The 27,497-nt window shown below is 43.4% G+C and overlaps 3 protein-coding genes and 1 long non-coding RNA gene across 5 annotated transcripts in view; 1 reads left to right on the top strand and 3 right to left on the bottom strand.

Annotated features, from left to right (window-relative positions):
• Positions 1–9,389, bottom strand: part of MOSMO (modulator of smoothened) — a 35,504-nt gene extending 26,115 nt beyond the window's left edge. The window contains exon 1 of the mRNA XM_072942778.1: positions 9,270–9,389. Coding sequence (XP_072798879.1) covers positions 9,270–9,375 — 106 coding nt within the window. The 5' untranslated portion in view covers positions 9,376–9,389. The remainder of the gene's footprint in view (positions 1–9,269) is intronic.
• A 467-nt stretch (positions 9,390–9,856) lies between these two features.
• Positions 9,857–12,329, bottom strand: LOC140687089 (uncharacterized). Its single transcript, XR_012061167.1, has 3 exons — positions 12,238–12,329; positions 11,946–12,049; positions 9,857–10,124 (listed from the first exon to the last, which is right to left on the bottom strand). It is a non-coding gene; the product is annotated as an uncharacterized lncRNA (long non-coding RNA).
• A 3,015-nt stretch (positions 12,330–15,344) lies between these two features.
• PDZD9 (PDZ domain containing 9) overlaps positions 15,345–27,497 on the top strand; it is a 14,578-nt gene continuing 2,425 nt past the window's right edge. The window contains exons 1-4 of one of the 2 annotated variants that reach the window (XM_006201413.4): positions 15,345–15,444; positions 17,303–17,482; positions 22,019–22,208; positions 25,873–26,601. In XM_006201413.4, coding sequence (XP_006201475.1) covers positions 15,414–15,444; positions 17,303–17,482; positions 22,019–22,208; positions 25,873–26,260 — 789 coding nt within the window. In that variant the 5' untranslated portion in view covers positions 15,345–15,413 and the 3' untranslated portion in view covers positions 26,261–26,601. The remainder of the gene's footprint in view (positions 15,445–17,302; positions 17,483–22,018; positions 22,209–25,872; positions 26,602–27,497) is intronic. The other variant, XM_072942777.1, reaches the window with a different exon arrangement.
• UQCRC2 (ubiquinol-cytochrome c reductase core protein 2) overlaps positions 27,169–27,497 on the bottom strand; it is a 20,161-nt gene continuing 19,832 nt past the window's right edge. Inside the window, exon 14 of the mRNA XM_006201189.4 lies at positions 27,169–27,431. Coding sequence (XP_006201251.2) covers positions 27,348–27,431 — 84 coding nt within the window. The 3' untranslated portion in view covers positions 27,169–27,347. The remainder of the gene's footprint in view (positions 27,432–27,497) is intronic.

Here is a 27,497-nt window from a genome sequence, read left to right as displayed (position 1 = left end):
TTTTTATTAATAAAAACCCTCAACTACAACTTATCTAAGATCAACTACTTGGCTAGTAAATAGTGGGAATGGGATTTGACTACATGTTGGTTTGACCCTAAAACCTGTGTGCCCTTTTCACAATGCTAGGCTGCCTTTCACTTAGAAAACCTCTTCAGCCTGTTCCAGAAATATATAAACCCAATGCATTCCTTGGTTTTAATACTTGTATGTATCCCATTATGTTTATATTACCACTCCAATGGATTTCAGTCTCTCTTCCCAGAGACTGCCCCCATCCCACCCTTCCAAGCTGGGTTTCAGAAATACTCAATGCAGACACACCATGTTGCCTTAAATCTCTTTTTAGAACAAGATATAAGTAAATAAAACATAATACAAAAGGGAAATACTTTTAAATTCAGATTTTTTTTGCCTTTTAATTTATTTTTTATTTTTAGGTTTATTTATTTATTTATTTATTTATTTTTTAACATTTTTTATTGATTTATAATCATTTTACAATGTTGTGTCAAATTCCAGTGTTCAGCACAATTTTTCAGTCATTCATGGACATATACACACTCATTGTCACATTTTTTTCTCTGTGATTTATCATAACATTTTGTGTATATTTCCCTGTGCTATACAGTGTAATCTTGTTTATCTATTCTACAATTTTGAAATCCCAGTCTATCCCTTCCCACCCTCTACCCCCCTGGTAACCACAAGTCTGTATTCTCTGTCCATGAGTCTTTAGATTCCACATATGAGTGATCTCATATGGTATTTTTCTTTCTCTTTCTGGCTTACTTCACTTAGAATGACATTCTCTAGGAGCATCCATGTTGCTGCAAATGGCATTATGTTGTCGGTTTTTATGGCTGAGTAGTATTCCATTGTATAAATATACCACATCTTCTATATCCAGTTACCTGTTGATGGACATTTAGGCTGTTTCCATGTTTTGGCTATTGTAAATAGTGCTGCTATGAACATTGGAGTGCAGGTGTCATCCTGAAGTAGATTTCCTTCTGGATACAAGCCCAGGAGTGGGATTCCTGGGTCATATGGTAAGTCTAATCCTAGTCTTTTGAGGAATCTCCACACTGTTTTCCATAGTGGCTGCACCAAACTGCATTCCCACCAGCAGTGTAGGAGGGTTCCCCTTTCTCCACAGCCTCTCCAGCATTTGTCATTTTTGGATTTTTGAATGACGGCCATTCTGACTGGTGTGAGGTGATACCTCATTGTAGTTTTGATTTGCATTTCTCTGATAATTAGTGATATTGAGCATTTTTTCATGTGCTTTTTGATCATTTGTATGTCTTCCTTGGAGAATTGCTTGTTTAGGTCTTCTGCCCATTTTTGGATTGGGTTGTTTATTTTTTTCTTATTGAGTCGTATGAGCTGCTTATATATTTTGGAGATCAAGCCTTTGTCGGTTTCACTTGCAAAAATTTTCTCCCATTCCGTAGGTTTTCTTCTTGTTTTATTTCTGGTTTCCTTTGCTCTGCAGAAGCTTGTAAGTTTCATTAGGTCCCATTTGTTTATCCTTGCTTTTATTTCTTCTAGGAGAAAATTTTTGAAATGTATGTCAGATAATGTTTTGCCTATGTTTTCCTCTAGGAGGTTTATTGTATCTTGTCTTATGTTTAAGTCTTTAATCCATTTTGAGTTGATTTTTGTATATGGTGTAAGGGTGTGTTCTAGCTTCATTGTTTTACATGCTGCTGTCAGGTTTATTTATTTTTAATGGCAGTACTGGGGATTGAACCTAGGACCTCGTGCATGCTAAGCACACACTCTACCACTGAGCTACACCCTCTCCACTAAATTCAGATGTTTTAATCTTTCATATAATAATGACTAACATTTGAGCATTTGCTATGTATTAGACTATATGCTAGTTCTTCATATGCCATATTTTATTTCCTCACAACCATCCTTTGAGATAAATACATCATCCTCATTTTATAGCTAAGAAGTCAAATTACCTGCCCCAAATCATAAAGCTCATAAAAAGGGAATCCAAGAAGCAAATCTAGATATGTCTGACTCAAATCCCATAGGACTATTCTACTACACTGCAACTCCAATACAAACTCAGTATTTATCAGGAAGGGGGTTAAACAACATTATTTTAGGTCACACTAAGCTGAACAGTGGAGACTGACATATATGACCGTTACTATGCCAGCTTTGATAGGGGCTCAGGCAGCCAAGTGATGAAGAATTCAACAAGTCTGGTCAGCCTAATAAACGCAACAGCAGTCATGACTCTGTAATATCTTCCTGAGACTCTCCTTCCATTTAGATATTTCCATTCACTCATAGCTTCTGTCCACATTCTTGGTCCCAAACTCCCCTTCTCCAAAACTTTTAGGCCAACTAGCTTACACCCTTCATCCTGAAGTGGCTACATCTCTGTTGATAATGGTAAAAAGAGAGGTCTTCTAGAACTAAGGTTGTAAAGGAAATAAATGCTTTGTTCAGGAAATCTAATCTCATATTGGAAAATCTGGCCTATGCTGTTAAATTCACAGTATCATAAGTGATTTCAAGCTTGATGAATGACCTGTGAATACTGTAAAAAGACTGATCTTTGAATTTTTATTCGAAGTTCTTCTTTAATATGCTGAAATAATACCGTCACCTTTTTCAAAAAACCAAAGAAAAAAATTTTATACCACTTTACCACGATGAAGAAGTGTTATTCTTGGAAGGAAAAGAAATTTACTAGTCCAAAAGTCCATCACCTGATGAATGGATAAATAAATGGGGATACACCACACTATTTCACAGTAAGAAGTGAAATACTGATATTTGCTTTAATATGGATGAACCTTGAAAACATTACGCTAAGTGAAAGAAGCCAATCACAAAAGACCACATATTGTATGATCCATTTATATACAATGTCCAATAGGCAAATCTGTGAAGACAGAAAGCTGACTGCCTAAGACAGGAAGTTGGGGGGTGATGGCTAAGGGATGTGGGGTTTCTTTTTGGAGTACTGAGAATGTGCTAAAATTGATTGTGGTGATGGTGGCACAACTTTATGAATACTTCTAAAAGCCACTTTCAATGGTGAATTTTATGGTTATGTGAATTATATCTCAACAAAGGTGTTTTTTAAAAAAAGAATTTTACTGGAAAAAGACTCAAAAGGCCATTGAAGAAATTTTGTTAATGCTTCTGAAGTTAAAGGCGAGCACAATTTCAAGACTGTTGCCCTCTTGGGTAACCCAATTCTGTCCTTCTCTGCAAGTCATGTCCAAGGTGACCAACAAAACTGGGGGGAGGGTACAGCTCAGTGGTAGAGTGCATGCCTTAGCATGCATGAGGTCCTGGGTTCAATTTCTAGTACCTCTATTAAATAAATAAACCTAATCACCTCCCCCTACATAAAAAAAACGATCTAGACATGAAAGTGATGAACAAAACCAAGTTCTAGGTAGGTCTGTCTGTTTCACAACTGATGTTACAGAGCTCCTTCACGCCTAACCAATCTTGCGATTATTGAAGTCACAGCTCAGGAGCAAGAGCTTATTATTTAATAATTTTCTAGTATTTAATAAATAGGTCTGCTTGGGAAACTTGCAATTTTAATGTTTTAAACCAAAGATTCCCAATTTGTAAGCCAGGACCTACTGTAGATCTTGACCTCTTACATAATATACACCCAGCCCACAGTCCCCTATCTGAGGTTTACCAAAATTTCCTGTGGAGAGGGTAGTGGGTAACAGAATGAGAAATGAAACCTCCCCCTACCCCCAAGTCTTTCATTTCCACAAGCATCTGGCAGTCTTTGCACTTGAGGAAAAAGAAAGCTTGTCCTCACAACATGTCAGTCATCTCCTGGGTTTCAACCAGGTAGGGCTTTCTCCCCATTTCTGATGCTTCTATCCATGAGGGGAAGGGTGGAGGTGCAGCTATCAGAATATTTTAGTTTATCTCTGTCCCCTCATTCAATCCTTCCCAGGTCAGGAGGAATGACTTCATTTGACAGGCAGTTTAGGAGAAAAAAGCTGGGCCTAAGTGGTCCAACTTTTTGCCTTTGGGAGCAAGTTGCCTAAAGGCAACACTCATCTCTTCTGTTCTTTCAGGCGTATAGGGCAGGTCCTCCAATCCTGCCTGGGATTGAACAGTTCAGTCTGTTCAGTTTCGAGGACCAGAAAGAGGAAGCTGCTTGTCCACAGATGAAAGCCGCATTCTCCAACATCCTCTTCAACAGTAATAAAATTATATTTTGGCTCCTAATTATCTTTTTTCCTTTTCTTTTTCTCAACTAGTTCAGAATATAGTAGAGATGAGGGTATTATTGAGGCTCCTTAAACACTCTAACATCCAATCTAAACAATTTCAAAAGGAAAAAGAATGAAAATATTTTCAGGAATACACTGATAGACTACTACATGAATATGATAACCAATTCTAAAGAGAGAAATTTTAATTAGACGGAAGGAAGAAGTTCAAGTTCTTTCATGTGCTGGAAGAGACTTCTGGGAAATCATAAAGAACACGAAGTAAATACATGTAGAATGATTTAGGATGGTATAATCCTAAATGGTCACTGAAAGGGACCTAAAGGGTCACTGAAAATGGTCACTATAAAGGGATGGTGCCTCAATAAAAGGATCTCTAGATCATTCATATTTATCAGAAGCAGCTTTGTTTACTGTTGATCTTGTTAAAATTAACTCATTAAAACTAAAACATTCTTTCACAAAAACTTTGTCTCTTTAGGGATGAGAAAACAATGACAGTGAGGTTAAGGGCTCAAAGCAAAGGACATCAATTTAAGACTGAAAACCAAATTTCCTTTTCTTCTTCTGTATCCTGGCAAAAATTTCAGCCACTAGAGAATTTTAACCTCATTTAAGTAAATAAAAGGTGTGAGTAAATAAAATATAGGTAATACTTCAATGAAGAGTTTTCTTGAATGGAGTCTTCACAACACTGAAACTCAAATCTCATGTGCAAATCACTGATGTGGGAAAAAATGTGGAAACGACTATTTTTACATTGGTCCAATATAAAAGGCCTAAGGAATCAAGTTATGGATGTCAAAGGGCTTCAAAAACTGTACAGCACTATATAAAATGAAAGATACTGTTTTGATGTTGAGTTTCAATAATTAGCAGAAATTTGACACCAGCATAGCAAAATTAATGTAATTTTGCCATTATATTCACCTAGTATTTAATATTTGTTATTATATTAACAGAAACTGCTAACAATCCTTAATAAAGTGCCCATCCATGTATTTTCCCCATATATGTAATATCTATTTGTCTCATATCTTCAAAAGTTTATGTGTTATCCACAAGTGATTAGAACAAACTCAGGAAATGCCATCACACAGATGACAATTAAACGAACATACTTTTTCTGTATTTGGACCAATACTATAAAAACAAACCAAAAGCTGTCAGTATGAAGCATGGTCCATAATCTTATGGTAATATAGTTTATTAGTCGAGATTTTAGGAAGTTACTCTATTTTTTGTTTGGGGATATTTCATTTCCTTTTGAGGCAGTTCAAGTAGAAGCTGAGAAGTAGAGACTAGAATATAGAAATGAGAGACTGAGAGAAGGAACAGTGATGGAGAAGTCCAAAGCCAAGAGGGAAAAAAAAAAATTTGACTTGTGCTACGCATGGCCATATCATTCTTGATGTTTTTTTATTTCCAAGAACATCTAAATAACGAAAATGTGTCAGTTCTAAGCTTTAGTTTCAAAACTGGGATTCTGACACCTGTTATAAAGTACAACAGCAATATAACAATATTTAACTTTTACTGAGCACCTATTATGTGTCAGGCACTGTTCTAAATGTTTTACATGTCTTAATCTCACAATAACCCATTGAGATGGATACTATCACTATCCCTATTTTACAGAAAAGGAGCTGAAAACAGAGAGGCTAGGTAACTTATCCAAAGTCAGAGTTAGTAAGTGATAAAGTTTGGGTTTGAATCCTTAAACTTCCCCTTAGTAGTTTACTGCAGTGGTTTTCAAACTACATTCTGCAGCACCTTTCAGCTCCAGAAGTTCTACTTTCAAAATGTATTTCGTCCATTTAAAAAAACTGCAGTAAAAACATTATAATCAAGACTTTTATACGATGTATAATGCACCAGAGAGAACCAACACATTAACTTTTTGTTGCCAGGTTAAGTCACCTTTTTTTTTAACATTTTTTAATTGATTTATAATAATTTTACAATGTCGTGCAGGTTAAGTCACTTTTATGCAGATCTTAGCATAAAGCTAGTCCTGTCACTTCTGAGATCTTATTTGAACTTCCCGTAAATGTTTCATTGATTTGGAAGGTGTAACTCTACCCTGTTTTTTTTTTTTTTTACTGAAGACTGGATCTATCTGCTCAGGTAAGAGTGAACAGTGATCTGACTATACTTCAATAAAAAGAGTACAGTGAACTCAAACACTAGAAGTTCAGGTGCATCTTATTACAGTGCAAAAACCCAAGAGTGAACAAAGGAACATACTATCTCATTCATTTTAAGTTTTAGGGGCCTTACTATCTGACATAATTGACCTAAGAAATATGGGTTAGGTATGATTTTGAAAAATTTCCTACTGTTCTTACTATCTCTTCTTATTCCTCTTTCTAGCCACAGAATATTTGAAGAATATCTTGAGATGGCAAGGGAAACTGTTAGAAAAAAAAAATCACCTCCTCCACCACACATCACCACTGCCACACCCTAGACCTTGTGCCCACAATCCCCTGCCCTTTCCACTTTGCTGTATCAGTCACTCTAGGTCAAGTATTCAACTCTATTGGGTCCAGCTCCACTATTTCACTGACCACATACCATCAGCTATTTGTTGACCAATACATCAAATAGCTCTTTCCTTTTTCACTCTTACTCTATCCAGCTGAAATTTCATGAGCCATCATTACAACACTTTGTCTAACACCCTAAGCACCTTTGTTCCTCTGGCATTTCGTTACTTACCTGGCAAACCCTAACCCTGAATGAAGCCTTCTATTAGCTTCCAACACACACTGGTGCCAAAGCAGCTGAGCACTACTACAGAAGGTCCAAGGCAGATGGCTAACCACACTGTATGTTCATGACCACTGACTTCAATGAGGTTTCCATACTGCTAGAGAATCCTACTGTGTCTCCCACTGCATGCTCTCTCTTGCAGCTATTTACTTATTTCAAATATTTCCTACTTCTTTCAAACCTTGGACTTCTGTCCCTCCCATCTCCAAGGCAACTCACAGCTGATGACTTTGCCTAATTTGAAAGAGTTGTATTCATTCTATCTTTGCTTTCTTTTGCATGTAATAGTGCATAACATCTTCTCAGGAATGTTACGCTATTACTTATCTCTTTCTTCCCCTCTCAACTATATCTTTTCCAGGACATTTAGTCTATTTTGTACATTGGGATTCTACTTGAAACTTCTCTGCAAAAAAGATTTGCAAGAACAGTGAAACCTCTTTGCCCTAAGTATGTAAAGAAAGTCTCATAAAAGGAGTCACTGCACATATAATCAGGATTAAAAACAACAGATCATGAACTGGACGTCACACGGAAAACTGTACAAACTAGTAGTAACACTGACATCAACAACATTTTCAGAAACAAAGCCCATAGTTTCATCAAATTCTAAACCATTCTGACATTTTCTTTTTATGCTTTACGATTTTAAAAAGTTGACATGTAACTGACAGATAACACTGTATATGTTTAAGGTGCACAAAGTGTTGATTTGTACATTTATATATTGCAGTATTACCACTGTAGCATTAACTAACACCTCTAACGGGTCACATAATAATTTTCTACGCTTTACAATTAAGAGCTCTGCTAAGACTATCTAGGCAGAGCAGAATTTTCTAGAGTGATATTTTAATAACCAGTGTATCTGACAGCACAATTTTGTGTTACTAGGTCTAGATGGGGGAGAGAAGGGAGGAGGAAGCAACAAATGTCCCAGCCACAGCCTTTTTTAAGAGCTAAAAATATTGCAGGATAAATACAGAACCATAAGTAATACTTAAGAAGTAAGTTTGACAGCACAGTGATACATTCTTACAACAAATTATTCATGGAGGGAGCCTGACATTCCCAACACCCATTATTCCCTTCACCTGCACTGAACAAGCAGTTAAAAGACAAGCTCATTCCTTAATTCCCATCAGCTCTCCTGACAGCTGTTACATTAATTAAAGGTTTGGTCTCACAGGTCTGGGTGTGAGTGTGAGCGTGTGAGCGTGTGAGCGTGTGTGGCGGCCCAAGCTGAGAAAAATCCTGCAAAGGCATTCACCTGGGATACCCTTCAGAAAGATGCCTACCTCCTTCCTGAGGGCAACACCTTGTCTCTGCTGCCTACAGCTCCGTGGTGTTCCAGCAGGCATTGCTACTGGGCTGCCTGCAACTCTAATGTGTTATTTAATTTTGTAACTACTATTAGGATCTCTAAAGCGTTCTGTGATGCGCTAGAATGAAAGATACTCCATAAAATGAAGTTTATTATTAGGATTATTATAGCTCCCGGGCCTAAAATAAAGCAAAATTATAACCACACAGACTTCAAAGGGAAAATCGGAAGCCACATGCGTCTCAAACACTGCCAAGTGGGCAGGGGACGGGCGGGGGCGCGCGTAGGGGCTTCCATCCGGCGCCCCCACCCCCACCCCCACCAGCTCTCCCGGCACCTTTAACCCCGCCCCGCCCGCACCTCTCACCCGGCCGCGGCTGCCTCCGGGCGGGGGTCCGGGGCTGGACCTGACTCCTCTCGGCGTCTCGTCACCCGGCAGCTCCCTTGTTACTCTCACACCCCACAGGCTGCCTGCTTCCCGGCCCCAGGCTCTCCGCCGGGTTTCTAATCCCTTCACAGGCGCCTCAGTTTCCTCCAGTCTCCCACCTTGACTTTCTTTTCTTTTTTTCTTTTTCTAAATCCAGAACAAAGCTTCTTCCTCCGCGGCCCCTCAGGTCGGCGGCTGTCTCCCCTCACCCTCCTTCCAGGGTCCGGGACCGCCAGTCCAGCCCAGCTCTCCGCGCCCCTCGGCCACTTTGCGCTCAGCCTGGGGCGCCGCTCGCGACCGGCGCGTCCTCTTCTCCATCCTCTCTGCCCCTCGGCCGCCCGGCCCGGCAGCCCGGGTCGCCTCTCCGCCCCCTTCTCCTCAGGCCGGCCCCCGCCTCGCACCCTCCAGCCCCGTCTTCTCCTCAGCCGGGTCTCCCCTCCCCTCCCCTCGCCCGCAGCCAATCCCCCGCCCGGCCCCGCGCGCCCCCGCCGCTCACCCGCGGACTCCCCGGTGTTGATCCAGTCCGGGTTGGCGATGCTGGCGATGGCGAAGATATCGGCGGCCAGAAAGAGACATCCTGAGATGATGGTCAGTTTATCCATCTCCCCGCCCCGCTCCCCCCACCCCCCGAGCCCCGGGCAGGCCGCGGCCTCAGGCCTCCCGCCCCATGGGCCGCCGCCGGGGCCCGGAGACCCCGCGCCGCCGCCTCGCGCCCCCTCGGCCCCCGCGCGCCGCTCGCGCCCTCCGCGCGCCCGGGACCAGCAGCCGCGGCGCGGCCCGCACTGCCGGAACCGCCGCCCGCCCCGGAACTGCTCGGCCCGCCCGCCCCTCACCCGGAAGCGAAGCCGAGGCGCCGGCGAAGCCGGCTGCGGGCCCCAGGCGGCTGCACTGCGCCCTCTCGGTCCTTCCCTGGCCGGCGGCCCCGCTCCTCTCGGCCGCTCGCCTCGCTGCCCTAGCCCCGGACGCGGCTCGGGCGCCTGCCCCGCTCCTGCTCTCTTCCTGCAGGCCACGCCGCCTTTTGGCTTTCTCGCCGATTATAAGAATTTTGTTGTCGTTGTTAATGACCGTTTGGTCACAAAAAGCTTCTCAGTCCTTAGCTTTTTAAAAGGCAGGCTGGAATGGGGATGAGGGAACCGCCCGTCTTCCAGCAGGAGGCGGCCCCGACTCCGCCGAGGGAGTCGGTGACAAGTCCTTGTCACCTTGTGTTATCATCGCCCCTCCGTGACTGTCAGCCCCGGGACTGCCCCATTTAGGAAACAGCTATCGAAATCTGTGCGTCAGGCACCGTAGGTGCCTGGGGTGCTGGAGTGGACAGGAGAGACAAGGTTCCCGCTCTCATGAAGCTCACCGCCTGGTGGGAAGAGACAGAAACCTGTTAAAAGCTGATCTTTAAAATAAAGATAATGTCAAGTGTTGATCTATGAATTCAATTGGAGGTCGGACTGATGGGGGATTGGGGCGCAGCGGTGGTACTTAGGACGGTCGGATTAGGTTACACAGACACCGTCGTGATCATAAAGACCTCAAGATGGTGATCTTTGAAGAAAGAAAATTTGGGCAAGATTGTTCCAGGCAGAGGGAAAAGCAAGTGCAAAGGACGTTAGGGAGCGGGCGAGGAAGAAGTAGTTGGCCTATTCAAGGAACAGCAAAATGGCCCGTGTGGCCGGAGAGTGGTATGAAAAGACAGAAAGATAGGCAGAAACCAGATGTAGGACTTTGAGAGCCTTGATAAAGAGTTTGGATTTTGTTCTAAAAGAAACCGGAAGGCACTGCAGGGCTTAGAGCAGGAGAGCGACATGACCTTATTTAATCTGTAGAGTGTAGATTGGGGTGGGGGGAATCAGGGCAGGAATGAAAGCAGGGATGGCAGCTAAGAGGCAATGTAGTCCAGGAGAGAGAGAAACGTGGCTTTAGCAGTGAAGATGGGGGGAAATGGGCAAATTTGTCAAAGGGGAGGACTTGCTGATAAATGGGGGAGGGGTTGAAAGAGAGGACTCAGGAATGACTCCTAAAGTTTTGACCTGAGTAACTAGGTGTTTAGTGATACCATTTACAGAGGTAGGGTGTGGGAAGGGGCTTAGGTTGGATGGATAAACAAGAAAAACGACATTGGCATTGTTTGTTAGCAATACAGATGATCTGTTAAATACAATTCTGCTGTCTGGTGGAGGTTTTCTTTTTTTCCTTGGCTCATGGACTAAATCACCATTAACCCTGACTTAGATCTAGCTCTTTCTTTCCCAGGTAGTTCCCCATGCAGCAAATAGGAAGGACACTCCTTTTCTTGGTAAATGCCACCTAGGTCATCTCTAGAAAGACCTAGAAGAATGACATCTGTCTCTATTTTTGGAATGCCTACATGTCCATGATACTCAGCAAGTTTCAAATTCCACCAAATCCAACAGCCTTGCAGAAGTGCACAGGGAGTTATCAGAGTCACCACCTGGATGAGGTAAGGAGAATTTGATTGCTAGCCTATAAACTTTTCTGTGCAAACATTGGTCCCTTGGGGTGAAGGATTTTTTAAAAATTATGATTACTAAGTCATTTATTTTTCCTTTGCCATAGAAATGGACACAAGCTGATTTACATATGCAGGGATTCAGACATAATGCATATCACATTACTGCAGGAAGTCTTCACTGTTTGTTGTTGTTTAAACACTGGAGATATTTGGTGGAGTCATATTCTTGGCTTCTTGTCTGCTGTTTCTGTTGCTGAGTAATAGAGGAGACTCCAACTATACAGTTTGGAACTCTCAAATAATGTCCACTGAAGCTCACCACTGGGCAGTTGTTGAGAATCCTAGGGTGAAGTGTTGGAACATTTGCCTGTTCTAACTCCAACTGAGTGGAATGATGACTCGATTCTTGTGTTTAAAAAAATACAAGTGCCTCCTTCTACCCAGGAAGCACTCCCCAGTGCCTCCTGCCTCTGCTCCTCTGCGAAAAGTTCTAGATCTAAGATTAAAGCATAAAAACAACCAGTATAGAGTTAAAAGAATTTAAAACATTTTTTACCAGTTTAACAGCTGCACATCACTCCAGTCAACAGTCACCTGTCCCACTTGTTACCAGCCAGGACGTGGGGTGGGAGGGCTGGGCAAGGACCCAATACTCTGTTTATAGATTTTCCATTAATCCCTGTTTTTAGCTCCAAATCTCATTCTTACCTGCCACAGTACCTGGTATTTCAAAGTCCCAGGACTCTCAGAACAGGACAGATCAGTTTCCTTCGCCTCTATATCTCAGTCTAGATTTTTGGTCGAGGCAAACCCTAGGGGTTAGGGAGAGGTGGTGCGGTGGAGTTAAAGAGAGTAAAAACCATATTCTAGTCCCACTGGTGCTACTGACTTGAACTTGGGAAAGCCACGTCACCTCTCTGGGCCTCCTTCCCCCATCTGACCAACAGACTCCCGAGTCAGGCACCTTCTTTCAGTGATAGAACCTCCCCCATCCTCTCACCCATAAGCCAAGCAGCTGGGACTTTTCTATTCAGAGAGAGGATGAGCCATGAGGCCCCTTAAGGCAGGAAATCCTTGTGGACCCAGGACATAGAAGGCCCCCTGCAGGGAGCTATGCTGGCAGCCTGAAGTCATAAATAGCCATTCTGCGGTTGTTAAAGGGCTGTGAACACAGTGTGCTTTATTGTGATGGATGGTAGGGCTCGGCCCAGCAGAGGCTGAATCCAGATGGGACCTCAGGGAAAGCTGTGGAGGGGTGCAATCACTCTTCTCCTTAAGGAGGATCTGTGGCCTGACAGGATAAAGAACACACTGCTTCCTTGGGATCAAGTTTACCATGCAAGCCGAGAGTGTGGTGGATGCACTACACGTGTTCATCTGGGGTTTCTGGGATTAGGTCAAACAAAATTGCTAAATCCGGAGGTTAATCGCTTGTGCCTTGGGCTCAAGTCTCATTTAGTCTCATGGAATGGGTTCTGTCGGGGCTGACTTGGAGACAGGAAATTATTGATTACTGTGCAGGAAGTTGACTAGGGAGTGTTCTTAGGATCAACTCCTGTGGGGGAAGGGAAGGAAGCACGATTGGGCAGAGGGAGCAGCTTGGCTGTGGTGTAGTCACAGGAGGCTTTGGCAGACCCCGTGGGGAGCTCTGAAAGCTGGAATGGCTGTTAGAGTTGTTCTGAGTTGGGGTAAAGGGGCCAAGCCTTTATGTCCCTGCATGGACCAGTCATTGGATGCTAGCCACCCCAAGAATGGGGCATGACTTTGGGTAAGGTGGCACTTCAGCCAGAGACAATTCCTTGAGAGGGCTGACAGCTCTCAACCTCCCCAGTAGCTGGGGCACAGGTCCTTCAGTCCTGAAGCGGGGCATCCCCTGAAGGACAGTGCGGCACTTGCAACAGTGCACCCGTTATGCTGCTTAGATCTACTTGCTTCTTTTCAGTTCTGAGAGCAGCACCCTCAGGACCCAGGTGGGCATCTTTTCCCATAGGAAACTTACAAGAGGAAGGTTAGTGGGACAAAGTACAGATCTTGCTGCTGCTGTAGCTCGTCTTGAGGGATAATGGACATACTCATCATTTTCCTCCTCTCCTATCCATCCTAGATTCCTCTCGCCCTCTGCCAGCACCTGTATGTGGCTTACATGATGGGGTGGCCCAGACCTCCAACCCTGAGAGGCTTTGGGCCCATGGTTGCCATGTACTTCTCAGGCTGTGGCTGCTGTATTGGTCCATTTACTGTAAAACAGGGCAAGGGAGTATTAAGAGACACCCACGTGGGTCATATGCATGCCAAACCATTCCATTTTTCTTCTCTTGAAGAACTGAACAGTGTTTCCCTGTACCCAAGGCAACATATGCTCCTCCTCTCCTGGGGATGGGGACCTCACACTTACCTGGGCCGTGTGTCATCCAGCTCCCAAACCCCATCTTAGCACCTGCGCTTTCATACTGTCCCTGCACAAGCTGTTGCAGGTTGAGTTCTCTAGGAAATACTCTGAGTTGCAGGGAGTTTATTGGGGGGTGCTCTTGGGGCCCACATCAGTGGAGGGGCGGGAGGAAGCAGGATGTGGCAAAGGGAGAAGCTGGGTTGTAGTGCAGCCATAGGAGGACCTCAGCGGACCCCTTAGGGCCCCCAGAGTTGTTCACGTTGGGCTGAGGGATCCAGGTGTTTTCCCCTGCGTTGATCAGTCACTGGATGCTAGCTGCCCTGGGAAGGTGTGATCTTGGGTCTCTCTTCAGCCAGTGGCAGGGTTGGGCCAGAGGGGGAAGAATAGATCTTTCAGTCCTGAAGGGGGGATCTGGGCAGCACAGTACGGCACCCATGACAGTTTGTATCCTGTCATTCCACCAGTCAGTGTGATCTTGGCATTTGTGATAGAGTTTTCAGCCTGGATGGAAAGAAGGTGGATGGACACTATATGCCAGGCCCTGATACGCTCCCCTCACAGGACCTTGAATGTGGATGTGCTTTATTCCTGCAAAGCCTCACCATTCCATGACTGATAGGAAAATGGAGGAAAAGGATGCATTTTATGATAGAATTAATTTGATATCTGGACAGACTCCTTGCCAGACTGTTTGGAGGAGGAAACCGGCAATCTCTCACGAGAAGCCACTTGCAGGCGATGCCTTGAGGTTGAGGGTAAAAAGGAACAGGAGGAAATCTGCCCAGGTAGTCTGAGTAGAGCCACAGAAACAGCTGATTGAGCTGGGACCTGCCCAGGTTTACCATGGAAATCTCTGCACCGTGCCTGACACATAGTAGGTGCTTGATTTCTACTTGCTGAAGGCATGAACCCAGGAGGCTTACGCTTCCAGTTTCATCAGAGAGGGGGTGACAGCAGGACCTACCTCATTACATTGTTTTCTGTTTCTTCTAGAATTTATTTTTGATAATGCATACTTTCCTAAAATTGTCCACTTCTTCTGTGTTTTTTTAAATCTAAGTTCCAAGAGGATAGAGCTCTTGTTTGTTTTATCTGCTGCTGTGTCCCCAGCATCAGCACGAACTGCGGAGCAGGCTTCCAGTAAATATTTGTTGTATGAGTGAATGTGTGTGTGGGAGGAAGGATTATTTTGGAAAAAAAAAAGGAAGAATTAATTCCTCTCCTAATCGTGACTCATTTTGTTTTCAGGCCACCCTTGACCTTTTCTCATTCAAAACATCCATGAAAAAAGTGCAGTTCCAAACAGTTGGTGCTGTTGATGGAACAATATTTAAAAACACCATTATTGGGAGCACAGCAAGGGATTCGGTGCTTGTCTATGAACTAGCTGCAATCTTCCTCTGTAAAACGTTTCACACCCTCCTCTGGGCTTCCTCCACCCTCTCCGTTTCAGTAGTTTCCATAGAATAGGTGACGAACCCCCTGTGAGCCGGGCACTGTGCTGGTCCCCACAGAAGTTTAGCTTTTCTGCACCAAAATTTCATGCACCCCATTTTCCAAGGTTCACTGAGGCCTTGTGGTGACCGTACTGCTGCACAACTTCGGGGCGGCGTTGTCGCGGCGCCCCCTGGGGGCCGGACCGAGATCTCGCAGCCTGCTGTCCCGCGTGCAGCCTGCCATCGCCCGCACAGCGCCGGCTCCTTGAGGGTTCGAAACAGTTGGGGGTTGGAATGACTCCGCTTTGGCTCCGGGAGGCACCCCTCTGAGCGGGCTGCCCTCCCGGGGCGATGGAGAAGGCTGTCCACAGAAGCAGAAAAGGTAACTGGAGGATGCCCTGGGGACCAAGACATCGTCGCTTTTCTTCCTCTGTAAAATGGGAACGTCACACTCTTGGCCTGGGAGATCATCTCTCACCATCATTTGTTTGCCAAACGATATTTATATACAGGAAGAGCCCCCCCCCCTTTCTGAGTTTTGACAATCACATGCCTAATGTTTAACCACCACCACCATCAAGATGTGGAAATTTCGCCACCTCCAAGATTACCTTGCCCCGCCCTTTGCTTCCAACTCCTTTCACCACCCCACCTCCTCACCCTTCCGATCTGTTTCCTATAGTTCTACCCTTGCCAGGGAGAATGTCACAAAAATGGCATTTTTGAGTCTGGCTTCTTTCACTTAACCCTACTGTCTTTAAAGCCTGGGCTTCATAGTAGCTTCTATCATAAGCACATTTAATTTGCAAGCTGAGGTTGTAACTCAGATCCTAAGATGCCAGTTCTCTGTTTGCTCAGAAGCCAGAGGCTCAAGGAGGGGATGACCTGTTCCAAATCGCTTTTCAAGATTAGTCTTTGAAAAGTCCCTGAAGGTGGTATTTTCTTTAAAGTACATTACTTTATTTTTCAGACAGGGGGCATCTGCGGTTTGGGGGAGGGTGAGGTTGGCGGTAGACAAGGACACTTGCTTGGAGGGAAGGGCCAGGAAGCCAGCCTGTTCCCCACAGCTGTGGATGTGGGAGCAGGGGAAGCCCCTCCCTCAGCAGTGGGGAGGACTCTGGGCACCCAAAACGCCACAGTCACATGGATTTGGTAAAGGTTTGGCAAATAGCAATTTGCCACATCTCCTTAAGGAAAAGTGTGTGTGTGTTTGTGTGTGTGTGCGCGCGTGTGTGAGAAACACTGAAAGAGTGTACTGAAAACAAGTTTGCCCAGAAGCTTCCTGTGGACTAGAAATGAATCTCCTCAGAAGCTTCCTCTTGGGAAGATACCTTGTTGCTTTAAATCACTCCTCAGTCTTTGAAACTTTTCTTATGAGATTTAGCTCTGTAGACAACATATTTCAGCCCCTCCCTGCCCATTGTCCTGGATTTTCCTCCCAAATGCTTTTTTTCCTGCTGTCCATTTCCACTGTCACTGCCACCACGTTCGTAGGTGACTGCAGCAACCCTTTCATTTCTCACTCCACCCTGGACCCCACAATCCATACAGCAGCTAACTGTTTGTTTGTTTGTTTGAATGCAGATCTTAGCTTGTCCTGCTGAAATTGCTTCCCTCTGCTCTGCCTTTGTTCCTCCTGCCTGCCCCCTACCGGTCTCCTTCATATTCTTTCCTGTCTCAGAATCTTGATCCAATTTGCTCCCTTCATCCTACTTTGCTTAAAGCTTTCCTATTGGTCCTTTCCACCTCGATTCAAATTTTACCTCCTCTGTGAAGCCTGACCTGCCTTCCCCACAAGGAGGCTTAGGCCTCCTGTTGGCCACCGTCAGAGCTGTCTGCACTTCCTAGTATGTGTTACAGTTTGTTGTTCAACATATGTTTACATGATTCATTGGTAGTTGCCTCCTGCATGAGGCTGGAAGGTCCATGAGGGCAAGAAACACTTCTGCTTCCTAGCATCCTGCCTGCATCAGCAAATACTTGTTAAGTGAATGGATAATGATGACTAACATTAAGTATGCACACTGTGCTGGGCACTGTGCAAAGCCCTTTCACTGTCTCCTTTAATTCTCATAACAACCCTCTGAGTGGGCATTTTTATTATCCTCACTTTACTGACAAGGAAACTAAGGAATGGAGAGGTTAAGTAACTGCCCTAAGAGCCTGGCTTTAGAACCCCAGGGGCCGCTGTCATGCTGATGTCTAGGTGAAGGGCTAAAACAAGTCTCCCTCTTTTGTAGGAAGGCACGTCAGCCTCAAGGTTAAGTCATCTGTCCACAGCTTGAGCAAAACTCAGGAGACCAAACTCACTGTGGGCAGCCTGGGATTAGGCCTGATCGTCATCCAGCATGGACCCTACCTTCAGATCACCCACCTCATTAAGAAGGGGGCTGCAGCCAGGGATGGGAAACTCCAGCCAGGTGACTATGGTTTCCCGGTGCCTCCCAACTCCTCCACCTCTGCCTCCAGGGAGACTCAGGTTATTAGGTTTCAGTGTAACAATGACGATGATGACGTTGTTTGAGAGCTTTCAATGGGCAAGCTTTTACTTATATAACCCTCGCTGTTGTGTGGATTTTATTCACTGAATTCTTAGCCTCTAGGTGGGAGATGTTATTATCACCCCCTTTTTACAGGTGAGGAAACTGAGGCTCAGGAGACTGAGTTCCTTGTCCAGGTTCACTCCCATCTACCAAGTGGGATTCTTACACAGGCATTTATGGCTCTCTGTGGATAAAGATTTCTTTTGTTGGCAGTCTTAGTCATCATTAACATTTAGATGCATGATCTCATTTCACCCTCCTGACAGTCCCTGAGGTAGATTCTGCATTAAACCACCTTGCAGATAAGCAATTAGAGGTTTAGTTAACTTGTACGTTGTCACACCAAGGAGCGGGGATTTGAACCCTCTCTGTTACACTGTCAGCATTGCCCTGCTACTCTTGTCTTTGGGTGAATGAATTTTCCATCTAGTTCAAGACGTGTTTTCCCAGTGCCTGCCTGGGCCTCGTGCTGTGCTCGGGAGTCAGGGATGCACACTGAGCTTAATGTGGTAGGGTGGTGAGAAGGAAAAACCATTCAGTGTGAGCTGGCCTGAATTCAGGCCCAAGCTCTGGCACTTTCTAATTCTGACCTTGGACAGTCACTTAACTCTCCAGGCCTCAGTCACTTCAGCTCTAAGTTGGGATTATACCACCTTTGTCAGAAGTTGCTGAGATAATTTTTATGAACAAGCTTTGAAAACTACAGTGTTATGGAAATATTGACAAAAATTTCTCTTAGGCTGTTCTTAAAGATTCTCTAGACATGTCTGTGTGTGTTTTAATTAACCAAAAATGATTGTGACACAGGAGCCTCCAATGGATCAAACCAGTGGTTTGCAACTCTGGTTCCCTATTAGAATCACCTGGAGAGCTTCTAAACCAAAGACGCCTGGGCTGCATCTCCCCAGAGCTTCTGATTCAGTTGGTTTGGGTTTGGGGACAGGGCAGTTCATGGTTTAAAAGCTCCTCCGGTGATTCTAATTGCAGCTAGGTTAGGCGCAGTGGATTAAAGAGTTAAGTGGGTAAATGATGCTATAATGAAACAGTTCACCTCACCTTAAAATCCAAAGCATTTTCCCCGCATGTCGCTATTTGGTGCCGGGAAACAAACCGCTAGAGAGTTCTGGACTTTCCAGACTAAAAGAACTGCAGGACAGTTCCCAAGGACTGTTTCTGCTTCTTCTCCTTTGCTTCCCTGGGGTCAGGTGACAGACGCTGAGTTGATAACCAGAGTGCACGCTCACTAGGGTGGGACAGGAGTATGCCTTCATGCACATGAAGCAGAATCTCACGGTGGGGCTATAGCTTGTGGGCACCTTGAGGTCAGAGGTAGTCTTGAATTCATCTTTTAAATCCAAGACTTACCTACAGCACTGGCACGTTTATTATGCCTATGCTTAATAAATAAATGGATAGTAAACGACTATTTGTCCCAGGCATTGTGCAAGGTGTTTCCACATCTATTAACTAATTTAAATCTTTGTAACACTCCTGGAAGGTAGATAATGAAATACAGAGGGTTAGAGAGATGAAGTAACTTATTCAATAGAGAGCCAGGTGGGGAGGTCAGAGCTGAGACTTGAACCCCTGTCTGCCTAGAAAGCCCATACCTTTGACTAGAAAAGAGATTTCAATACAGAGTAAGTCCAGGGCCGCAACTCTCAGCATGACAAGTCAGCCACTTCTCGTCAAGGTCAAGGTTTCTAAGATTCTGTAACTCAGTCCTTTTGACAATGGTTATGAGGTTTTGAGAGGTGAGAGTCTTAGAAAACTGCTATTTTTTTGACCCTCATTACCTCCAGTCCTATTATTTCTCATTCATGGGTTTTGTATTCCTCTCCTTTGGTGTTTCATGATAGGGCTTCATCTTACGTTCCTAATTTAGTGATAGTTTATTCTGGCTAAACTTTCAATTCCTTTTGACCAATATGGCTTTAGCAAACTCTTATATCCAGAGTCTTAAGAAATTAATATGGCTTTGAAGCAAATACAAGTCATGTACTGGCCACCACCATTCCCAGGCCACATTCACTCAATAAGCATTTCCTGAATGCCTGCTGTATACAGGCGTCCTGCTAGACACTGCGGTATAATGATGAGCCAAACGTGTGGTCTCTAACCACACAGAGCTATGGAATCTACGACCTAGTTGGGAGAGATGGGAGAAAAATAAGATCTATTTTTTCACTAGTGGCTTGGCTGCTGCAAAGTTGGTTAAATGTAGGTAATCGAGACAGAGTTTACATAATGTGGTTCCTACAGCCCATGAAAAACAGAAAAAAAAAAGTGTAATGGAATTGATATTCATAAATACCAAACTGGTGTTTCTTTATGAAGGGCAATGTTAATGTCTATTGCCAGAGTAATCACATTCGTACAGTGACACATTTGCTTTACAAGCCAGGACGGTCAGGGAATTGAGCTGTTTATTTTCTGCCCTCTTGATAAAAGTCACCCTTTAACAACATAATTAAACAGAATGCCAAGCCATAGCTTTCAGATCTAAACACTCCTTTTAACGTTAGGCAAATAAGCTCCTCCGGTGAGTATGTTTTTTTTTTTTTTTTACTGTTGTAATTAACTTCCGTCAGGTGAACAGCTGTTTTAGACCGCAGAGTCTGCAGGTAGCTGGGAGAAGCCCTGCTTTATTCTGAAGTTGGCCCCAGCTATTTTTAAAGACCAAAGTAGAAGATTTTCTTCCCCCTTCTAAGTATTCATTTTCTTCAATACTGTGAACTTTCGTTTTTGATAGGATCTAGCACTATGGAAATTTGTCCTTGGCATTCCTTGGAGGCTGCCTCTGGGATCGCATAATTCCCAATTATAGCACCGTGGGGAGTAGTAGCAGAGAAGGCTCTTCATCTTGACTCTTCTCTGACCTTAGGCTTCATCTACCTTGGAATGAGGGTGATTGAGGGGCTCCCAGCTTCCCAGGCACAGAGAGGTGAACACATCCCTTGGGACACATTGGGGTCACTTTATCCAATGTTAGCTATAAAGTTTCTATGACCATTTGGCGGGATGTTAGTGCTAGTAAGAGCTGATGACGAAAATTTTACCCAGTGTAAGCCTATCCTTAAGAAGCAATTTCTCTGTATTCCTTCCTCTCTTGCTGAATGCCCTTGTGGCAACCAGAGGGCTTCACTGCAAGCAGCAGAAAAGTTCTGTTAAGGCGCTAGATTTAAAACACTGACTCTGAAATCCCAGTCTATTTCAAAATTGTAGAATAGATAAACAAGATTATACTGTATAGCACAGGGAAATATACACAAAACATTATGGTAGCTCACAGAGAATAAAATGTGACAATGAGTGTGTATATGACCATGTATGACTGAAAAATTGTGCTGAACACTGGAATTTGACACAACATTGTAAAATGATTATAAATCAATGAAAAATGTTAAAAAAAAAACAAAAAACAAAAAACATTGAGTCTGACAGAATTGCCAGAAAGGCTGGAGAACCAGGTTTGGAAAATGATGAGAGGACAAAAGGCCATGGAAACCGGTTCACCTGTCACCCCTCTGCATCTCCTGCTCCAGGTTCAGTGACCCAGGGGGCTTGCCCAATGGCTGGACCTAGTTTAGATGTCCATGCCCTAGCTGTTGGGGATAGGGAGGTGGGTACAACTGAATAACTGGTCTTTTAAACATCCAGTTTGGGGGAGTGTCCAGGGGCTTGCTGTCAAGATGTGACTCTTATAATCTGTTGGAGGCTCAGAAGCTCCGTGGTTGACCATCACCCTTCCCTCCCTGTCTAGCACTGCCCTAAAGTAGGGGACCTCGCTGTCAAATCCCTTTGAACCAACATACTCTGTATGCACATCTTAAACTTAACTAAAGCATGCTAATTGTCCAGTGTTTCATGCAGAATGACTTGCTCAATGAATATTGCATAAAGGCACAAAGTAAAACGAAAGACTTGAAGTTTAAAATGGTCTGCTTCCTAGCGGAGGGCACTGGAAATGGCCAGGCAAGCATAAGAGAAAGTAGGTCATTTATTCACTTAGTGTGAGTGTTTTTTCCTTTAAAAAAAATAGCCATTTATTTTATTCAAAACAAACACATTTTTAGAATCCTAAAAGATGGTTCAGATTATAAATGGTTTTTCCCATGTCATACCAAGGACTTCAGAAATGTAAAAATAGGCTACCATACCATTACACTATTAAGAAACATCTTGCATGCATTCTTCATTATTCAAAGGACACATGTCACTGATGGCCATTTTTATTAAATAAAGGCTGAAGCCTGGTTTTGGTTCAAAATGAACCAACAATATGAGCCCACAAAGCGAAACACTGCACCAAAACCAAAACCAAAACCAAAACATCTCACAATAAAGCCAGGAACAGTATGATCCTTTTAAACCATTATCTTAATTTTACTGATTTTTCTTCTCCTTTTTCAGGTGATGTTCTGATTAGTGTCGGCCATGTCAGTGTGTTAGGATATACTCTTCGAGAATTTTTAAAGCTTTTGCAACATATCACCATAGGAACAGTGCTACAAATCGAGGTTTACCAAAATTTTATTGACATACCCAAGGAATGGCAAGAAATATATGATTTAATCCCTGAGACCAAATTTCCAATAACACAGTAAGTAGTTCAATTTAGGAAATCTTTGTTATACTACAGAATCCCCCAGGGTCTATGAAGCACAGAGTCTTAGGTTTAATGTGAGAATTATCAGTTATACCATGTAGGAGGGATTGATGACACTGCTACAGTTTAGTGGGTTTGTAAGTCCTTTTGGAAAGTACAATATGCAGAATGGTAAAGGCAAGAGTCTTGGACACAGAGTTAAAAAAAAAAGACACCAAGCTATCCAGTGGAAACTCTGCCTCCAAACCTATACACTACATGGCTCCCTTTTCCAAAGTTAGCTCTTAAACATGTGCTGTGAATCCCGTTTCCTCGTTTGTCTTCCTGCATAGTCACCTTCTCTCTCTGGATCCTTCCTAATAACATTTGAGACATTTTAAAGTCTCTGTCATCTTAGCAAACCCCACCTTAACTCCACTCCCCTCTCCTTGCTCCTCCAGCTACTGTCCTGTCCTTTGACTCCAAACCTGTTAAAGGGTTGTATTAGACACTGCCATTTCTTTGGGAGACACCACTTCCCGGCTCAGTGTAGGCCTTGCTTCATCTCTAGGCTGAGAGCCCTTTTTCCGAGAGTCACCCACAACCTTCGTATTGCTGATCCCAACAGACTCTTCTCAGTCTTTATTTTGCTTGGCTTTTGACGCTTACATTAGACGCTTTACAACCTCCCACCTCAACTCTTGTTGAAACATCATTTTCCCTAGGCTTCTGTGATACCACACTCCCATGATTCTCCTGTTTCTTCTGGTCACTTCCTCTTGATCTCCTTTTCCCCAGCCTTGGAGTTCCTCAAGGTTTAGTCTTTAGCTTTCTTCTCTCAATCTCCTAAGCTATCTCACTGGTTCCTGTGGTTTCCCCACTTGATATCTCCATTTGGACGTATCATATGAGGAGCATCTCAAACTCATGACACCTAAAATCAAAAGCCAGCTCGCCCCCGCTGTCTTAGTGGGGGAGCATTTGCCTTGTTGAGTAAGTCAGAAATTTCAGGGTTGCGCTTGATTTCTCCATCTCCCTTTTCTTCACGTGACAAATGCAGTGCTCTGATGCAGGAGCAGCCCTTCCTAGTTCTGACCCGACTCCTGAGCTAGTTGCTGCAGTTGTATACGTTTGCTTAGTAGGATGGGCTCAAGGAAACATGGCTGGGGCTTTACTGAAAAATGGCCCATATTGCATAGACATTACTTCAGGGAGCCCAGCTTACGGCCCCAGGGACTGATACGGCCCACGGACGTGCTTTGCTTGTCCCCTGTGGTGTTTGTTGTCAAAAGCCGGAGGCGCAGTCATCTGCAGAGAGCAAGGATACACACGGGGGGTGTTCCAGGGGCCAGCAGTAGTCTATTTCTTGATCTGCGTGGTGGCTGTCAAGGTGTTTATAATTTTTTTTATTAAACTTTTTTGTTTGCACTTTTCTGAGTATTTCAAAAAATTTTAAATGAAAAATATCTGAGTTGCTAAATTTACAAATCTAAGGTCTTTATGGAAAGAATCTTCATCTCTGGTTCCTCTTGAAAAACCAGAGGATGGGCTTGTACTCCCACGTGGTGACTGTGGAGTAGAGCTGGGTCACAGTTGTCCCCTTCAGATCAGGTACAAACTGGGTGAAAAGTTCCCCCCAGTAACCAGACCAATGCTGATCTGATGAAAAAATCATTAATGACAATGGTGAACACTTACTCGTTGCTTACTATGTGGTCGACACTGCTTTATAAGCATTATACCACTTAATCCCCATGCCAACTATTTTTATTTATCATCATTTTACAGATAAGAAAACTGAATCCAATAGAGGGATGTATACATCTGCCAGAGGTCCCAGGGCTAAGGGGTACAGGTCTGCCTCCAGAGTAGTGATGTCCAGTAACTTTCTACGGTAGTGGAAACGTTCCATATCTGTGTTATCCCATGTGGCAGCCACTGGCCGCAGGTGGCCATTAAGCCCGTGAAATGTGAGGGTTTGTAACTGAGGAATTTTAAATTTTATTCAAGTTTAATCAGTTTAAATTTAGCAGCCACTGGTAGCTGGTGGACCCTGTACTGGGAAGTTCAGTTCTCCAGCCTGAGATTTACTTACAAAACAACTATGTTTTAAGCACACAGTTTGAGATTCAGAATATTAAAATCTAAGAATGGTCGGTTGACAGTTCAAAAGCAAGGAGATAAACACAGACTAGTACAACCTAAGTATAAGGCTAAACCCCACAAACATAGGGACAATACGAATTACATTCTGAATCCCTTAGTTAAGCAAAGTGCTTGTATAGAAGGCATTTTAGCAAGTTATGTGGAAGGGGGCAGGGCAGGGGCAGAAGTGTCAGGCAAAAGCTTATTTCACAAAGTCGGTGTGACTGTTTTTCAGGAGCAAACAGCACTGTGCGCACACTGGAGAGCACTCTGTGTGACGCTCTGGGCAGACCCAGTGTCATAGAAGTTGTTTCCAGCTAACCCCGACCCGCTGGCTTGTGGAGTTATTTCCTAATACCACTTTAATAAGAACTTGCCCCTACCACCTGTCCTTTGCAGTGACCTAATACGGAGTTACAAAGGATGTCCTTTGCAGTCTGAACGTAGACTCTTCTAGTCCTGAGACTTTCTGAATCTCTTCACACAGCACTAAACCAAGGATCAAAGAAAACTGCACTATTTAAAACTAGTGACTCTCAGTAAAAATGACTCAATACCAAATGTGTACTGCCAGAAGAGATAAACTTTAGGAAAAGCTGCGCCAAATTCTTTGGGGCAAATAAAACAGGCAGACCTCCAAGGATGTTAGTGGTAACACTAGGAAGTCTGACAGGTTGAGGGGGCTGGGGCAGAAACCTATTCCTTATTAGCAGGACAGAAAGTTCATAATTACAAAGATCTAATTTTGGATCTGTTGGGCAGTAGATCCCAGAATGAGGGAGAGCAGGTGACAGATAGCATTTGTTCAGGAAAGTAATAGAAGGCGCAGGTACTGTAGGCACTGGAAAAAGTTCAAGAAGCCTGTAGTTGACAGCAGAGTTCCAACAACCAAGAAAGCCAATAGTTGGGGCAAGTTACAAATAAATCCTTACGAGTTTTTGGATGGCAAACAGTGAGGTGGAAGAGTGAATGATGAGACACATCTGGGTAGAAGGGTGTTCTACAAATCCTCATTTGTAAACCCAAACGAGAAGCAAAGAATGATGCTCATGGGAAAAAAAAGATGTAAAGATTTTCCAGTGGTTACCATGTGGAAGATATTTATGAGGCCCCTATTTCTGGATGCTTCCTGAAAATCAGTAATATTCCGTTATTGCTGACTCCATGTGACCCATGAAAACTGAGTTCTGTGGAGGAGATGGCCACAATGACCTGTCCTTCTGGGTGGAGCGAAATTAACTTACCCTTTGAGGCCTGCTAATACTCTGGTCAGAAGTTGAGCTTAGCTAAAGTTCTGTGCAAAGCTTTTTAAAGCAATGTGAAATAACTTAGGGCGAACTTGATTTACTTTTAGGAATGGAAACAAATTTAAAGGTAATTTTAAAAAGAAAAATGTCAACACAGAAAGGCAGTGCTAAAGCTGAACTGTATCCTTTATTTTATGAAACAAAGCAGGTTATAAGATATCTCGTTGGGTGATAATGAATGTTCAGACATTAAGAATCCATTTCATTCACTGTTCTTTTCATTTTAGCACAACAAAGAAAACTGAGCAGGCAAAAGATGACTCCACAAGCAGCGATGACAAAGAAGATGTAGTTTTAGATAAAAAGCTTAAGTACTATAAATATCCACGGTCCACCGGGCATCATGCTGCAAGGAGACCGATGTCTATCTCCAGGGAATGGCATGGATATAAAAAGAAGAACCACACTATGCGTGTGGGAGAAGACATTCACTGTGATGTGGTGATTCACCAAGATCACAAAAAAGAAGTGAGAGCCCCTTCTCCCTACTGGACAATGGTGAAGCATGACAATGAAAGCTCCTCGTCCTCCTCGGCCTCCTCCTCAGATGCATTTTGGCTGGAAGATTATGCCCAAGCTGAGGACAAGGGTCAACCTGTATCAAAAGATGGTTAGGCCGCAGTTTGCAAATCCGTCATCACAGATGCATTTTTCTCAAAAACACCCAAATTTTGTGCATTGCCACGTATAGTTCTGCTACCCTTACAGAAATATGTGCAGACTTCCCAGTTTTCCGTCACGACCGTGTTGTAAAGCCTTTGGAGACCTTCAAAGTGATGTGCAGAGACTGCCCTGGGGTCTCACAGACCTCACAAATGATCTTGTTCAGATCATTATGATCATTCAAGTCCTTAAGACCCTCCTTTCTGAGAAGAATGTCTCGTCTTTTAGGAAGTGCAGCAGAGGGAACCCAGGATCAGAATGTGTGAACATAGTAGAGAATTTTATTTTTTAAGGTAAGTACTACATTTTAATTTAGATACTTTCTCTTGTTTTGTAAACTTCAAGTGCCCTATTTAAAAGAAAAAGAGAAATTTTTTTGGCTAGTTGTTTACATTAGAATTTCTGCCTCCCTTTTCAGCCTTACTTTTACTTTGAATGTTGGGTTGATAGTTAATTAGTTGAAAGAGACAGGATAGGAACAGATGAGAGAGAAGAGGAAAGAAAACCAAATTCTGCCACAGTAAAGATAAACACAGAAAATGAAGCAGTGCAAATACTGGATATGACTAAGGGAATTTATATTTTTTCAAATAACTCTATTGCAAAAAAGGCAAAAAGGGGGGTAAAATCCAGACCATTTAATTGTTCTTACCCAAGAGGACAGATTTTTAACTATTTTTATCTTAAAAAGTCACCAATAATCTGGAAATACTTATTCTGATAGCCACTTAGCCTTAATTTTGATAGTTTCTCATGCTTCTGTACTTTATTATTATATTTCTGTTCTCCTTTAAAGCATCAAAACAAAAACCTCCGCATATGAAAAATACTTGTTGACTAATTAGGAAAAATGCAAGAAAAACATTTAAACAGAATGTTTTATTGACTTTAGGTCAGCTGGGAACAATTACCTGCATTTATGCTTTACAATATTTTGGAAAAAAAGATAAATATTACATTAGAGACTTTTGACTTCCATGTGTTTGCTGCTATGGGTTGAGAAAATGTTCAGCTCTTTCCTGTAACATGTGTTTCAGTATTACAACTCATCAACAAAAGGTGTATGCCCCAAATTGCCGCTTGCTGCCATTGACTTCCGGCCAGAAACAAACTTCTTTGCAGCCTTTAAGTAAACAAACAAACAAAAAAGAAAGTTAATAGAAATAAGCAAGAAGATAAACTTCTTTTC

The sequence above is a fragment of the Vicugna pacos genome, chromosome 18 (genome assembly GCF_048564905.1).
Source record: "Vicugna pacos chromosome 18, VicPac4, whole genome shotgun sequence".
In the NCBI taxonomy this organism is placed as follows: Eukaryota; Metazoa; Chordata; class Mammalia; order Artiodactyla; family Camelidae; genus Vicugna; species Vicugna pacos.
The sequence above is the reverse complement of the archived record's forward strand: the minus strand, read 5'-3'. Positions and strand labels throughout refer to the sequence as shown.